At 42.9% G+C, this 17770-nt stretch overlaps 1 protein-coding gene across 1 annotated transcript in view; it reads right to left on the reverse strand.

The window, feature by feature from the left end:
* LOC139405969 (kelch-like protein 32) overlaps window positions 1-17770 on the reverse strand; it is a 33868-nt gene that overhangs the window by 12379 nt on the left and 3719 nt on the right. The window contains exons 2-3 of the mRNA XM_071148428.1: window positions 7024-7121; window positions 5837-6017 (exon numbers count right to left, since the gene is read on the reverse strand). Coding sequence (XP_071004529.1) covers window positions 5837-6017; window positions 7024-7046 — 204 coding nt within the window. The 5' untranslated portion in view covers window positions 7047-7121. The remainder of the gene's footprint in view (window positions 1-5836; window positions 6018-7023; window positions 7122-17770) is intronic.

Consider the following 17770-nt stretch of genomic DNA (forward strand, 5'->3'; position numbering starts at 1 on the left):
ACTCTGACTTGTGGTTTGCTCTCATGATTTGGTAAATAGAGGAAATTTCCGCGACAGTATGTTTTGTTTTTTATGTGCTCTAGGGCAACGGTGTCTAGATGGAATTTGTATTTGTGATTCTGGGAACTGGACCTTTTTTGGAAGACCATTATTATTTTTGTCTTACTGATATTTACTGTCATTGCCCAGTTCTGACAGAATCTGTGCAGAAGATCTAGGTGCTTCTGTAGGCCCTCCTTGGTTGGAGACAGAAGCACCAGATCATTAGCAAACAGTAGACATTTGACTTCAGATTCTAGTAGGGTGAGGTATGTTTTTCCCCCAACACCACTTTCCATCAATTTGTACAGCAGGCCCTCGTGCCAAATTGAGTTGAAAGCTTTTTTTAAATCAACAAAGCATGAGAAGACTTTGCCTTTGTTTTGCTTTGTTAGTTTGTCAATTAGGTTGAACAGGGTGACTACGTGGTCTGTTGTACGGTAATTTGGTAAAAAGCCAATTTGACATTTGATCATTACATTGTTCTTGCTGAGGAAATGTACGAGTCTGCTGTTCATGATAATGCAATGGATTTTCCCAAGGTTGCTGTTGACGCATATCCCACAGAAGTTATTGGGGTCAAATTTGTCTCCACTTGTGTGGATTGGGATGATTAGTCTTTGGTTCCAAAATATGCCAGAGCTGAGGCTGATGTTAGAGAGTTTAAGTATAGCCAATTGGAATTTGTGGTCTCTATGTTTTATCATTTAATTCAGGATACCATCCACCCCACAGGCCTTTTTGGGTTGGAGGGTATTTTGTCCTGTAGTTCATAACATGTAATTGAAGAATCCAGTTGGTTCTGGTAGTCTTTAATAGTTGATTCTAAGATTTGTATTTGTTCATGTATATGTGTTTGATGTTTGCTCTTTGTTATAGAGCCAAAAAGATTGGAGAAGTGGTTTATCCATACATCTCCGTTTTAGACAGATAACTCTTTGTTTAGAGTTTTCCCCAGAGGTGGTTAGATTATATGGATTCTTCAATTACGTTGAGCTGATTTCTGACGTGCTGTTCCTTCTTTTTCCGTAGTATATTTCTGTATTGTTTTAGTGATTCACCATAGTGAAGGCCTAGGCTCAGTTTTTCTGGGTCTCTGTTTTTGGTTGGATAGGTTTCTCAATTTCTTTCTTATGATTTTGCATTCTTCATCAAACCATTTGTCATTGTTGTTAATTTTCTCAGGATGTCTGCTTGACATTTTTAGATTTGATAGGAAAGCTGAGAGGTCAAACATACTGTTTAGATTTTCTACTGCCAAGTCAACACCTTCACTATTACAGTAAAACATTTTGTCCAGGAAATTGTCTAGAAGGGATTGAATTTGTTGTTGCCTAACTTTCCTTCCATCTATAGCATTTCTTAATATTATTCAGTTCCTTTGGCTTTGATGCCTCATGATTGAGCAAAGCTCTGTTCAAGTAGAGTATGATTTTGCTGTGACCTGAGAGCGTTCAGTCAGAGACTCTGGGCTGAGGTCAGTGATAAAGTAGTCTACAGTACTACTGCCAAGAGATGAGCTATATGTGTACCTACCATAGGAGTCCCTTCGAAGCCTACCTTTGACTATGTATATACCCAGAGTCTGAAAGAGCTGCAGGAGTTGCGACCCGTTTTTGTTGTTGTCGTTGTGTCTAGGGGGGCATATGAGAGAGGTGTTTGTCCCCGTGTGTTGAGGGTGTCAGGCTCTTGTCCAGTTCTGGTATTTAGGTCGCCACAGACTAGTACCTGGGCCTGCAAATGGAGAAGCTGTTGTCGTTAAAGTATGGGGATTCTATTGGGGGGATATAGGTAGCACACAAGGAGATTTTTCTCTGTTGAGATAATTTTCTTTTAGCCAGATGTAAAATACCATGTTTCTTTTAGGATGACAATGTCTGTATTTCCATTTTCTTTGATGAAGTCTGGGTTCCTGCTCTTTAGGCCAAAAAGAGATGACCTCAGACCTTGTATATTCCAGGATGAGATAGTAAAAGCTTTGTGTTCAACAGTGTCTAGTGTTGTTTTCGTGTGGTTTAGGCACGGACCATTACAGTAGGTGTGAGCAGAGCATGTTGAGCATCTGATATATATCTCTTAGGATGGGGCTTGGGCGGGTGTATTAGTGGGGGTTGGGCCTGTTGCTCTGCTCAAGGCCTGGGCATATGTGCGGCTTTATTACAGTAGACTAAAAACAGTTGCATGCATTCGTGAATTGCAAAGTATTCATTGTCTAGGCTAATTATCCAAAGCTCCCTTTGATATTAAAATTGAAAACTAAAATGCTCGATTGCATTTCAAAGCATGAATGTCTCCTATGCTGTGTGATGCCATGAACGAATTACTGATTGATTAATACAGTAGCCTATATATATTGAAATATAAGAGTAATAAGTAAGTTACGGTATTTCGTCTAAACAGGACGTGCTCTTAGGCCTACAGCTCGATGGTGGTTATACAAGGCTACTATACATAGCCTACTATTGATAATGACATTACATATTATTATACCCTGGAGGGTTTTTTTCTAGACTAAGATATTTCAACAAGTCCAGGCGATAACAGAGCTACAGTGATAACTCGAGCTTGGTTCCCAAGTATCTAAACCCTACCAAACCATCTTCGGTATAGTGTGGCCTAAATATTTGAATTGAGGAAATGTGATAATCATTCAAATATTTTAGCGACCCCCAGTAGATGTCCTAAATGCCCCCCAGCCTTCAGATGTGAGCTAAACAGTGCACTTGCACTTGAGATGAGCTTTAAGGCTATGGATGCAAAAGTGAACTTTCATCATTTCCAAATGTTTAAGTCAGTTGTATGCTGATTTGTGATCTATTAACAGCATAATCATTAGGATATTAAATAGGCGCTACAGGCGCTATATCTTTTTTATTGATGCAGTATTCAATTCATACGCACAAAAAATATATTAACAAAAGCATTCACTGAGAAAGTTGATACATGTGGGCCCTTCATATATAGGCTATGCAGAGCAACTTTGTTCAATTGATCAAATCAGTTATTGTAGACCAAAGAAAATGACAGATGTGGTGTTTTGTGCTTGTGTACATAATTACATTACCCGACCACCCCCAGTAAAACTAATCCCATATGAATAGGCTTTAAGGCAAGGGCTGTTTCCTCGTCTCTGACGCCTCTGCCATTGTCCTCAATTCAAATATGCTGGTTCATTTTGCTATTATGCACACTGAACATAGGGATCGGCGCCAATTCTACGGCACACGAAGCCCTTTTTGTGCAAAGCAATGATGACGGCACGTGTTTCCTTGCAGGTAACCATGTTTGACAGAGGAAGAACAATGATTCCATGCACCACCCTCCATTTGAAGCTTCCAGTCTGTTATTCGAACTCAATCAGCATGACAGGGTGATCTCCAGCTTTGTCCTCGTTAACACTCACACCTGTGTTAACGAGAGAATCACTGACATGATGTCAGCTGGTCCTTTTGTGGCAGGGTTGAAATGCAGTGGAAATGTTTTTTTGGGATACAGTTCATTTGCATGGCATAGAGGGACTTTGCAATTAATTGCAATTCATCTGATCACTCTTCATAACATTCTGGAGTATATGCAAATTGCCATCATCCAAACTGAGGCAGCAGACTTTGTGAAAATGTATATTTGTGTATATTTATATTTGTCATTCTCAAAACTTTTGGCCACGACTGTACAGTCCATTACGGATTACGGATCTGCCCAACGATGCCTCTTTACCAGACGAGCACAATGCATATTATACATACTTCGACCAAAACACCAAGCCGTGCATGAGGGCCCCCGCCCACCCAGAGGACTAGGTGATCTCGATCACCGAGATCGCAGGCCAGACAGTATTGCAGGACGTGTTCTCAGAGCATGCACAGAACAGCTGGCAGGCATATTTACGGTCATGTTCAACCTCTCCTTGTCCCAGTCTGTAACCCCCACATCTCAAGCTGACCGCCAATATTCCTGTTCTTAAGAACTCTAAGGCTACCTGCCACAAAGACTACCACCCTGTATCACAATCACCACCTGCAATAACATCTGCTAAAGACTTGTATGTGACCAATACAATTTGATTTAAGTACTTTTAAAGGCTGGTTATGGCACGCATCAACTCCATCATCCCAGACACCCCTAACCCACTCCAATTTGCATAAAGCCCCAACAACCTCAACTGCACTCCACACTGCCAACACCCACCTAGATAAGAGTAATACGTGAGAATGCTGTTCATTGACTACAGCGTTCAACACCATAGTCCCCTTCAAGCTCATCACCAAGCATGGGACCCTAGGACTGAACACCTCCCTCTGCAACTGGATCCTGGACTTTCTGACGGGCTGACCCCAGGTGGTGAGGGTAGGCAACATCACCTCTGCCATGCTGACCCACAACAGTTGTGGGTGAACACGGAGTAGAGGAGGGGGTGTGTGCTTACTCCCCTCCTGTACGCCATGTTCACCCACAACTGCGTGGTCATGCACAACTCCAACATCAAGTTGGTTGACGACATGACGGGGTTAGGCCTGATCAGTGTGGTGCCAGAACAACCTCTCCCTCAATGACAGTAAGACCAAGGAGTTGATCGTGGACTACAGAAAACAGGGAGCGAGTACGCTCCTATCCACATCAACAGGGCACTAGTGGAGCAGGTCGAGAGCTACAAGTTCCTCTGTGTCCAAAAGGACTTAAAATGGTCCACACACACAGTCAAGAAGATGGAACGACTGTGCCACCTCCCCCTCCGGAGGTTGAAAAGGTTTGGCGTGGGCCCTCAAATCCTTAAAGAGTTATACAGCTGCGAAACTGAGAGCATCTTGACTGGCTGCATCACTGCTTGTTATGGCAACTGCACCACCCTCGATCGCATGGTGCTATATAGGGTGGTTCAGAACACCCAGTACATCACTCAGGGGCCGAGCTCCCTGAGATTCAGGACCTCTATATCAGGCGGTGTGTGAAAGGGAGGCCCGGAAAACTGATAGAGACTCCAGATACCCAAGCAATAGACTGTTCACTCTGCTTCAGCACGGCAATCGGTACTGGAGCAAGAAGTCTGACCTCAACAGGCTCCTGACCAGCTTCTATCTCCAAGCAATAAGACTGCTAAATAGCTAACAAAATGGCTACACGGACTTTCTGCATTGACCCTTTTATTTTTGCACTGACTCTATGCACACACACACACACACACACACACACACACACACACGCTTCATTTGCTCACACACGCTTCATTTGCTCACACACACACACACACATACACACGTGCACATTACACACACAAACAATCATCAAATACGCCGCTGCTACTCTGTTTATCATATATCCTGATGCCTAGTCACCTGACACACTATACATATCTACCCCTACAACTCCAGTATCCAGTACATTGTATGGTATTGGCACTGACCCTGGAACTGAGCCTGTATATAGCTTACTCACTTTCTCCTGTTCTTATTATTTATATTTCTTGTGTGTTTTTGTTCTAATTTATAGTACTAGTGATATTGATTATTTCTTTGTTGCGAAAGAGCTTGCAAGACAGGCATTTCACTGTACTTGTTCACGTGACAATACAACTTGAAACTACACTCTTAGAAAACAGGGTTCCAGAAAGGGTTATTCGTCTGTCCCCATAGGAGAACCCTTTTTGGTTCCAGGTAGAACACTTTTTGGTTCCATGTAGAACCCTCTGTGGAAAGGTTCTACCTAGAAGCTAAAGAGTTCTTCAAAGGGTTCCCCTATGGGGACAGACAAATAACATTTTTTTCTAAGAGAGAAGTGTCCTCCCCAGGCCCAAACTCACCCGGAAGTAATCGCTGCACGCCGCCAGCACTGCTTTATGGGCGTGGAACTTCTGGTCGCCGGCGACCAGGGTGACATCACAGAGTAGGCCATCCTTCCTCTGCTGGTTGAGGGCGGAGAGGACGGAGTCCTGGTGAGACTTGGACTGGCATAGCCTCTGGTCTGTTACCAGCTCCTGCCCACTGGGAGGGAGGGACAGAGGGAAGAAAGGAGCGGGAGAGAGAGTGAGGGAAAGGGAGGGATATCAGTCAAGGCTGTGGGAATATCTCTGTCTCTCGTCTCTCTGGTCATCTCATTTTAGTCATTTAGCAGATGCTCTTATCCAGAGCGACTTACAGGAGCAATTAGGGTTAAGTGCCTTGCTCAAGGGAACATGGGCAGATTTTTCACCTATTCAAGTGAGGGATTCAAACCAGCGACCTTTCGTTACTGGCCCAACACTCTTAATCGCTAGGCTACCTGCCGCATCTCCTTGTTTGTGTCTCTTGTTCTCCTAGCTATCCATTTCATATGTCTGTTTATTAGTCAACTAGCTGTCAGTCCTTTTTTCTGCCTGTCTGCAGTTTGGTCTGTCACTACAAATAACTAAATACTACTGAAGGTATGCAAACACAAGTCTGGTGTGTGTGTGTGTGTGTGTGTGTGTGTGTGTGTGTTATCAGGGTTCGTGGTGAAGCACTGGAGCCCCCTGCTGGCCACCTCTAAGGCCCAGCAGCTGTAGTTCAAGATTGTCAACGGGCTGCTCCTCCCTAACTCTCTGTCCAGGCTGGACAAGGCCCAGAGGAACAGCCTGCCCTTCTACCTACAGTGTGTGTGGCCTGACAGAGTAATAGCCCAGGAATGAGGAACAGGTAGAGGCAGAGTCACGATTCTAATCTGCCAGAGAAGTGTGTGTGTGTGTGCGGGAGGGGGGGGGGGTTGACTGCTCTTACCACACCTGCCAACATGCTGCCCCACTGAAGCTTAGACCAGCCATGCCAAACTAAGGTTGGTCAGTGGTTAGTTAACTGTAGTATATGGGGTGAGCTAACACTGCAGATGGCATTGCAAACTCTCGAAGGGCAAAATGAGTCTCACACCCGATTACAAAATGCTGGAAACAGTTGTAGAGCTGTGTGTGTGCGTGTGTGTGTGTATGTTTCACTTGTGGTCATGTGTGTGTACAGATTCACCAGCTTACAGATTTACCTGACACAAGGTTCAGATGGCATGCTCCCGGAAAAGGAGAGAAGAGGTGGAACAGTATTCTGTGATTCCTGAGGGCTGCAGTTACTTCCTGCATTAGCCTGGAAAGAGAAACAGAGAAGGCACATTTCAATCAACTAACTGCTAACCCCTAATACAAAGCAGACTGAAAATCCACCTGAAACTGAGAGGCACTTCAGCATAATGAATAGATTGACGAAGACGCTTCGTGAATTAGCCATCGGCCAAGAAAGACCACAACCTGGGCTTCCAACTGACACTCTGTGGCTAAGAATATAATATGTTTCTAAACACTTCTACGTTAATGTGGATGCTACCACGATTACGGATAGTCCTGAATGAATCGTAAATAAGGATGAGTGAGAAAGTTAGACGCACAAATATCAATGGTGAGAGGTTTTTGTATTTGTATTTATTATGGATCCCCAGCTACTCTTCCTGGGTTCCAGCAAAATTAAGGCAGTTTATACAATTTTAAAACATTACAATACATTCAGATTTCACAACACACTGTGTGCCCTCAGGCCCCTACTCCATCCACTACCACATATCTACATTACTAAATCCATGTTTATGTATAGTGCGAATGTTATCGTATGTGTGTGTGTGTGTGTCTGTGCCAATATTTGTGTTGTTTCACAGTCCCCGCTGTTCCATAAGGAGTTTTTTAAATCAGTTTTTTACTAAATTTTACTGCTTGCATCAGTTACTTGATATGGAATAGAGTTCCATGTAGTACTGCGTGACTCCCATAGTCTGTCCTGGACTTGGGGACAGTGAAGAGACCTCTTGTGGCATGTCTTGTGGGGTATGCATGGGTGTTCGAGCTGTGTGCCAGTATAATATTTGTGCTGTCCAACTTTCTCATTATTCACTTCAATTCAATTCATTCAGCATTACCTGTAACAATGGTAGCGTCCACATTCATGTAGAAGGGTTTACAAACATATTCTATTCTTATTTACAATAAAAGTGACTCCAAAAATCACACAATATATCATTTACCATTCATTTCCATTGGGTACAAAATTATCTGAAACACAACCAAAACAAACAGAAAATGCATCCAACAAATGTGTGGTCACAAGCTTGATGTAGTCAATGGGTGCTAAGAATATGGGACCAAATACTTCACTTTTTACTACTTTGAGGGGACTATAATTTCTAGACGGTTCACACGAAATGGATGAAAATACCCTCAAATTAAAGTTGACAGTCTGAACTTTAACTTAGTCATTGTTTGATTTCAAGTATAGAGCCAAAGGATTTTTAAAATGATTTACTGTCCCAATAAAGCCACTGCAGGGCCTGGCGGGGCTATTTTAGATTCAAAATAAATAAAACAATGTTTTTAGTAGCCTATTCGCCAAATGCGATGTGATGCACTTGATTCAGTTTCCCTGCATCCCGGGGAGGTGAAGTGTTCCCATTTTGAACCATTTTCTTTGTCTGAAGATACAAACTCTTTAAATCTCTTTTAAAATCATTTCATCTCCCCAGAGAGCTAAATCAGGTGCACCTGTAGGCATATCGCTGGCCAATCAGATAGCTTAGATCGCCGTGTCTACAGCAGCTACCACAAGCCCACAGCAAATTTGATTGGAAATATAACTTTTCCCTGTGGTTCTCTGCCCATGCACCATAGTTAGGCCATTGATCATTTAATTGATATCACACAATACATTGTAGGCGCACTTGATCTCCTGCGCCCAGCAGAGAATTGCACTGGTCTTGCATTTTGACTAAGAAAGTGATCTTAACTAAGGAAAGGTTGTTGGCCACTGTTGTAGTCTATACAGTATGACCTATTATACATATTAATTAGGGGTTCATTTGATGTTGTTTAATATGCAGCATGTAACCTAACGCAAACCTGATCTACTTTGATTGGCCTCCGTGACAGTGATTAAATGGTTACGTTTGTGGCCGTCTAGCCTGCTATCTCCTGGTCGCCGAGCCAGTGATCTGATAGGTTGCCAAGTCATATCAGGGCATTATGTTCTAGTCTCAGTCTCATTAATTAAACTAGGCCTATGGTTTATTATGTGTCTAGTTGCATGTTTAGATTAGTTTAGTAAGACTCCCATGAGCTACTTGCACATGCAGCAGCTACTCTTCCTGGGGTCCACATAAAACATACAAATACATGACAAACTACAGAGCAGTAATGGACAAGAACAAAAGAGATAAACATTTAAATTTAAAAAAAGAGTTACAAGAAAGTCACCAAGAGGCAACAAAAATACAATGTACACACTACTCATATACACTGAGTGTGCAAAACATTATGAACACCTGCTCTTACCATGACTTAGACTGACCAGGTGAATCCAGGTGAAAGCTATGAGCCCTTATTAATGTCCCTTGTTAAATACACTTCAATCAGTGTAGGTGAAGGGGAGAAGACAGGGTAAAGAAGGATTTTTAAGCCTTGAGACAATTGAGACATGGATTGTGTGTGTGCCATTCAGAGGGTGAATGGGTAAGACAAAAGATTTAACTGCCTTTAAACAAGGTATGGTAGAAAATGCCAGGCACACCTGTTTGATTGTGTCAAGAACTTCAACGCTGCTAGGTTTTTCATGCTCAACAGTTTCCTGTGTGTATCAAGAATGGTTCACGACCCAAAGGACATCCAGCCAACTTGGCACAACTGTAGGAAGCATTGGAGTCAACATGGGCCAGTATCCCATTCCCTGTGGAATGGTTTCGACACCTTGTTGAGTACATGCTCCGAAGAATGTAGGCTGTTCTGAGGGAAAAACTCAAAATTAGGAAGGTGTCTTAATATTTTGTCCACTCAGTGTATACACACATTCTTATATGCAGTACAGTTAAATTAGATCTTTAGAAAAAGGCACTGTGATACATGTTTTTATCAGTGTTTTTAAGCTAAACTTGCTTTTTGCCCAAGTAACCTCTTGTGACAGAGCATTCCACGATGATATGGCTCAATACATAACTAAGCGATGCATTATATCAGTTTTTGTTTTGGAGACCGTGAAGAAACCTGTAGTGGCGTGTCTGGTGAGGTATGTACAGTGCCTTCGGAAAGTATTCAGACCCCTAGACTTTTTCCACATTTTGTTACGTTTACAGCCCTTTTCTAAAATAGATTAAATAAAAATCCTAAGCATTCTACACACAATACCCCATAATGACAAAGCACATTTTTTTTTTAAATGTTTCCAAATTTATCAAAAATAAAAAACAGAAATACCTTATTTACAATAAGTATTCAGACACTTTCCTATGAGTCTCGAAATTGAGCTCAGGTGCATCCTGTTTCCATTGATCATCCTTGAGATGTTTCTACAACTTGGAGTCCACCTGTCTCATGTATATATATATATATATATATATATATAAACACACACTACTCAAAAAAATAAAAGGGAACACTTAAGCAACACAATGTAACTCCAAGTCAATCACACTTCTGTGAAATCAAACTGTCCACTTAGGAAGCAACACTGATTGACAATAAATTTCACATGCTGTTGTGCAAATGGAATAGACAACAGGTGGAAATTATAGGCAATTAGCAAGACACCCCCAATAAAGGAGTGGTTCTGCAGGTGGTGACCACAGACCACTTCTCAGTTCCTATGCTTCCTGGCTGATGTTTTGGTCACTTTTGAATGCTGGCAGTGCTTTCACTCTAGTGGTAGCATGAGAGGGAGTCTACAACCCACACAAGTGGCTTAGGTAGTGCAGCTCATCCAGGATGGCACATCAATGCGAGCTGTGGCAAGAAGGTTTGCTGTGTCTGTCAGCGTAGTGTCCAGAGCATGGAGGCGCTACCAGGAGACAGGCCAGTACATCAGGAGACGTGGGGGAGGCCGTAGGAGGGCAACAACCCAGCAGCAGGACCGCTACCTCCGCCTTTGTGCAAGGATGAGCAGGAGGAGCACTGCCAGAGCCCTGCAAAATGACCTCCAGCAGGCCACAAATGTGCATGTGTCTGCTCAAACTGTCAGAAACAGACTCCATGAGGGTGGTATGAGGGCCCGACGTCCACATGTGGGGGTTGTGCTTACAGCCCAACACCGTGCAGGACGTTTGGCATTTGCCAGAGAACACCAAGATTTGCAAATTCGCCACTGGCGCCCTGTGCTCTTCACAGATGAAAGCAGGTTCACACTGAGCACATGTGACAGACGTGACAGAGTCTGGAGACGCCATGGAGAACGTTCTGCTGCCTGCAACATCCTCCAGCATGACGGTTTGGCGGTGGGTCAGTCATGGTGTGGGGTGGCATTTCTTTGGGGGGCCGCACGGCCCTCCATGTGCTCGCCAGAGGTATCCTGACTGCCATTAGGTACCGAGATGTGATCCTCAGACCCCTTGTGAGACCATATGCTGGTGCGGTTGGCCCTGGGTTCCTCCTAATGCAAGACAATGCTAGACCTCATGTGGCTGGAGTGTGTCAGCAGTTCCTGCAAGAGGAAGGCATTGATGCTATGGACTGGCCCTCCCGTTCCCCAGACCTGAATCCAATTGAGCACATCTGGGACATCATGTCTCGCTCCATCCACCAACGCCACGTTGCACCACAGACTGTCCAGGAGTTGGCGAATGCTTTAGTCCAGGTCTGGGAGGAGGTCCCTCAGGAGACCATCCACCACCTCATCAGGAGCATGCCCAGGCATTGTAGGGAGGTCATACAGGCATGTGGAGGCCACACACACACTACTGAGCCTCATTTTGACTTGTTTTAAGGACATTACGTCAAAGTTGGATCAGCCTGTAGTGTGGTTTTCCACTTTAATTTTGAGTGTGACTCCAAATCCAGACCTCCATGGGTTGATGAATTTGATTTCCATTGATAATTTGTGTGATTTTGTTGTCAGCACATTCAACTATGTAAAGAAAAAAGTATTTAATAAGAATATTTCATTCATTCAGATCTAGGATGTGTTATTTTAGTGTTCCCTTTATTTTTTTGAGCAGTATATACAGTGCCTTGCGAAAGTATTCGGCCCCCTTGAACTTTGCGACCTTTTGCCACATTTCAGGCTTCAAACATAAAGATATAAAACTGTATTTTTTTGTGAAGAATCAACAACAAGTGGGACACAATCATGAAGTGGAACGACATTTATTGGATATTTCAAACTTTTTTAACAAATCAAAAACTGAAAAATTGGGCGTGCAAAATTATTCAGCCCCCTTAAGTTAATACTTTGTAGCGCCACCTTTTGCTGCGATTACAGCTGTAAGTCGCTTGGGGTATGTCTCTATCAGTTTTGCACATCGAGAGACTGAATTTTTTTCCCATTCCTCCTTGCAAAACAGCTCGAGCTCAGTGAGGTTGGATGGAGAGCATTTGTGAACAGCAGTTTTCAGTTCTTTCCACAGATTCTCGATTGGATTCAGGTCTGGACTTTGACTTGGCCATTCTAACACCTGGATATGTTTATTTTTGAACCATTCCATTGTAGATTTTGCTTTATGTTTTGGATCATTGTCTTGTTGGAAGACAAATCTCCGTCCCAGTCTCAGGTCTTTTGCAGACTCCATCAGGTTCTTCCAGAATGGTCCTGTATTTGGCTCCATCCATCTTCCCATCAATTTGAACCATCTTCCCTGTCCCTGCTGAAGAAAAGCAGGCCCAAACCATGATGCTGCCACCACCATGTTTGACAGTGGGGATGGTGTGTTCAGGGTGATGAGCTGTGTTGCTTTTACGCCAAACATAACGTTTTGCATTGTTGCCAAAAAGTTAAATTTTGGTTTCATCTGACCAGAGCACCTTCTTCCACATGTTTGGTGTGTCTCCCAGGTGGCTTGTGGCAAACTTTAAACGACACTTTTTATGGATATCTTTAAGAAATGGCTTTCTTTCCACTCTTCCATAAAGGCCAGATTTGTGCAATATACGACTGATTGTTGTCCTATGGACAGAGTCTCCCACCTCAGCTGTAGATCTCTGCAGTTCATCCAGAGTGATCATGGGCCTCTTGGCTGCATCTCTGATCAGTCTTCTCCTTGTATGAGCTGAAAGTTTAGAGGGACGGCCAGGTCTTGGTAGATTTGCAGTGGTCTGATACTCCTTCCATTTCAATATTATCGCTTGCACAGTGCTTCTTGGGATGTTTAAAGCTTGGGAAATATTTTTGTATCCAAATCCGGCTTTAAACTTCTTCACAACAGTATCTCGGACCTGCCTGGTGTGTTCCTTGTTCTTCATTATGCTCTCTGCGCTTTTAACGGACCTCGGAGACTATCACAGTGCAGGTGCATTTATACGGAGACTTATGTCACTACATAACCTGGTTCAATTCCAAGCTGTATCACCACCGTCCATGATTGGGAGTACCATAGGGGGGCACAGAATTACCCCAGCGTCGTCCGGACTAGGGTTTGGCCGGAGGAGGCAGTCTTTGTAAATAAGAATTTGTTCTTAAGTGACTTGCCTAGTTAAATAAGGCCAGACAAAATTGATTCACTGTTTAACGTATTTCCCCCCCAGAAAAGTGAGGCGAAAAAAATGAATAATAATAATACATTAAGTGGATAAGGAATAACAGTACATTACCACATTGTCCTAGGCTATATGGACATGAACAATAGGATAAATATTTGATTTCAGACTGATTTTCAGATTATTTTTTATTATTATTAATACACAAATGAACAGTCATAAACATTCACATAGAAATTGCATTCTATTATACATCCTATCATATTAAAACATTTAGAAAATAAAAGTAATGTATGAATGTATCAGTTCATTAATCTACTTAAATTGTATAACCTAACAAATTCAAGAATGATTGACAAATAATTGTAATCAAATTCAAATGTTGACGCATAATAAAGAGTTCATTACCTGAATGCATCTCTATAGCCTAGGCGTTAACAAAATGTTCATACAAATATGATTAGGCCTCTCAGACTAGGCCTTGTAGAAAGAGGGTCAATCAAGTTAGGTCTGACAAATTAATATAGCACTGGAAAAAAATACATAAATCCAGCCTTAGAGTATAACCTATCATCATCAGCAAAAAAATGCTTAAGGTTACCGATCTGGGGATTGGCACTAAAAAATGTCTGCAGCATTGAAGGTCCCCAAGAACATAGTGGCCTCCATCATTCTTAAATGGAAGAAGTTTGGAACCACCAAGAATCTTCCTAGAGCTGGCCGCATTACCAAACTGAGCAATTGGGGGAGAAGGGCCTTGGTCAGGGAGGTGACTAAGAACCCGATGGTCACTGACAGAGCTCCAGAGTTCCTCTGTGGAGATGGGAGAACAACTATCTCTGCAGCACTCCACCAATCAGAACTTTATGGTAGAGTGGCCAGACGGAAGCCACTCCTCAGGGAAAAAAAAGCACATGACAGCCCGCTTGGAGATCGCCAAAATGCACCTAAAGGACTCAGAACATGAGAAACAAGATTATTTGGTCTGATGAAACCAAGATTGAGCTCTTTGGCCTGAATGCCAAGCGTCACATCTGGAGGAAACCTGGCACCATGAAGCATGGTGGTGGCAGATTCATGCTGTGGGAATGTTTTTCAGCGACAGGGACGGGGACGGGGGGTCTAGTCAGGATCGAGGAAAAGATGAACGGAGCAAAGTAGAGAGAGATCTATGATGAAGTCCTGAGTTCTCTGAAGCAGGATCTCAGACTGGGGGTGAAGGTTCACCTTCCAACAGGACAATGACCCTAAGCACACAGCCAAGACAATGCAGGAGTGGCTTTGGTACAAGTCTCTGAATGTCATTGAGTGGCTCAGCCAGAGCCTGGACTTGAACACCTCTGGAGAGACCGGAAAATAGCTGTGCAGCAATGCTCCCCATCCAACCTGACAGAGCTTGAGAGGATCTGATGAGAAGAATGAGAGAAACTCCCCAAATACAGGTGTGCCAAGCTTGTAGCGTCATACCCAAGAAGACTTGAGGCTGTAATCACTGGTAAAGGTGCTTCAACAAAGTACTGAGTAAAGGATCTGAATACTTATGTAAATGTGATATTTCATTTTTTTTTTATTAAATAAATTAGCAAACATTTGTTTTGCTTTGTCATTATGGGGTATTGTGTGAAGATTGATAAGGGAAAAATAGTGTTTTAGTACATTTCAGAATACGGCTGTAACGTAACAAATGCTTTCCGAATGCAACGTAAATATGTTTGAAGTGTACGTAAATAGATTATACAAGTGGTTAGGCATTTTGAACTCACAAATGTTTCTTAAAAAGACTAGAATAGAAGTAGTCAATTTCTCTACAACCATGAAAGACTATCATGCATGTTGATGTTAGTTCTGTGTGTGCAGTTGATGTTAGTTCTGTGTGTGCAGTTGATGTTAGTTCTGTGTGTGCCATTAAGGGCAGGGTGTGCTGCTTTGTTTTGAGACAGCTGCATCTTTGCTAGGTCTTCCTTTGCTGCACCTGACCATATAACCAACCGATAGTAATTGTGGTAAATTGCAAGGATTATCCACACGCATTTCAATGTTCATTGCCTTTTCTTGCAAACTACAAAATAAAGGGGTACAGCCGTGTACAAACGGTAGAAAACGGGAGAGCGATATACCCAACTCAACATGAGGTTAATGCTGTGCCAACTCTGGGTGATGACATCACAGCCAGGTAAACACCAATGTCCATAATAGCCATGCTCCCATGAATAGTAATACTACTATACTTCAGTTAAGTACACCACCTATTCAGTAGGAATTATTTATATAGTGTCCACACCATAACACTACTCTCCCCTTAATGTATTTTTTACTCGCAGGGGGATTGAAATTAAGCATACAAGTCAACAACAACAGTGTTTCCTTTTCTTTTCCTCACAATACTTTAGAACTTGTGCTAGTTTGACTGCAACTGTAAACAAACAAAGACAAGACCTTTTTCTTTCAACTATGTCTGCTTTTCAAAAACACCATGAGTCGCCGAGTCTCAACTACAGCGTCGGTCTGTCAGGAGCCATGTGACTACGCTGGGATCTGCGCCGTACTCCTGGTGTCCCACGAGACACAGGTGAGGCGTGTCCCAGTGGAGCTGGCTCTGAGGGCACAGGAGTGGGTCGGGTGTTTGAAAGAGAGTACATCACCCTCTCTTGGAGCTGCTGAATGCCCCTGTTCCTCAGAAACAGTTCCCTGTGGTGTTTGAACTTGTGCACTATCACACACTTTGGAGCAAAGCTCTGTAGCATTGGTGAAGATATCCGCTTGATCACATCACAGATAAAACAATATTAGAATAGACTCTAGTTGGTTGAGTGATTAACCTGGGTCATGTTACAGGTATTAGTCACAGTTCCTCTTGAGCGCTTGGTGCACTTGGTGGCCTATAGCAGCACCCTGAAAGAAGAGGCTTCAGATGAGGCAGGTGAACCTGCAACCACAGCACTTCTACTTAAATTTTGTCATGAGATCCTCTGAGCTTTACAGGAATATGGCTCGGAATATATACAGCAACACCTCCCCCGTAGAGATTTTATAGATGTTATATCCTTGTATTCCTACTGCTGTATCATCGAAGGTGCTGTAAAAGTGAGTTCCGGAAATGTCTCATACTAATTATCGATATTATCTAAGATTAGCAAATGACTAATTTCATTAACTTTGTTTGAGGCTACATACATAATCAGTGCACGCAACAGAACAGTGTACTGTCTACACTCGGTTTGTAGTTTTTATGAAATAGTTCTCTTTTAAATCATAGCTAAAGTTATTGCTATGGATTCTGAGACACGGTTAGCCTTTAAGGCTGGGACTGCATGTTTGTGTTCCGGATTCCTGTTAAGTAGCAGGTAGTTGCTAGCCATCATGAAAACGAAGCAGGCTAACGCTAGCAGTGCTAGCCCACTGGTGTTTTTATCCACGGCTGGGCACAAATGCTTTAGTGTGAGATGATTTCCACACAATCACAAGATGGAGATGAGGTGTAACTGAAAACTGGACAGGGATTTGTCAGCACTAAATCAAATCAAATTGTATTTGTCACATGCGCTGAATACAACAGTGAACAGTGAAATGCTTACTTACAAGCCCTTAACCAACAATGCAGTTTTAAGAAAAAACCAACACAAAAAAAGTAAGAGATAAGAATAACAAATAATTAAAGAGCAGCAGTAAATAACACTAGCGGGGCTATATACAGGGGGTACCGGTACAAAGTCAATGTAATTGAGGTAATATGTACATGTAGGTAGAGTTATTCAAGTGACTATGCATAGATAATAACAGAGAGTAGCACCAGCGTAGAAGGGGGGGGGGGGGGGAATGCAAATAGTAGCCATTTGATTAGCTGTTCAGGAATCTTATTGCTTGCGGGTAAAAGCTGTTTAGAAGCCTCTTGGACCTAGACTTGGCACTACGATACCTCTTGCCGTGTGGTAGCAGAAAGAACAGTCTATAACTAGGGTGGCTCGAGACTGACAATTTTTTGGGCCTTTCTCTGACACCACCTGGTATAGAGGTCCTGGATGACAGGAAGCTTAGCTCCAGTTATGTACTGGGCCATACACATTACCCTCTGTGGTGCTTTGCAGTCTGAGGCCGAGCAGTTGCCATACCAGTCGGTGATGCAACCAGATGCTCTCGATGGTGCAGCTGTAGAACCTTTTGAGGATCTGAGGACCCATGCCAAATCTTTTCAGTCTCCTGAGGGGGAAAAGGTTTTGTCATGCCCTCTTCACAACTGTCATGGTGTGCTTGGACCATGTTAGTTTGTTGGTTATGTGGACACCAAGGAACTTGAAGCTCTCA

The sequence above is a fragment of the Oncorhynchus clarkii genome, chromosome 3, assembly GCF_045791955.1.
Source record: "Oncorhynchus clarkii lewisi isolate Uvic-CL-2024 chromosome 3, UVic_Ocla_1.0, whole genome shotgun sequence".
In the NCBI taxonomy this organism is placed as follows: Eukaryota; Metazoa; Chordata; class Actinopteri; order Salmoniformes; family Salmonidae; genus Oncorhynchus; species Oncorhynchus clarkii.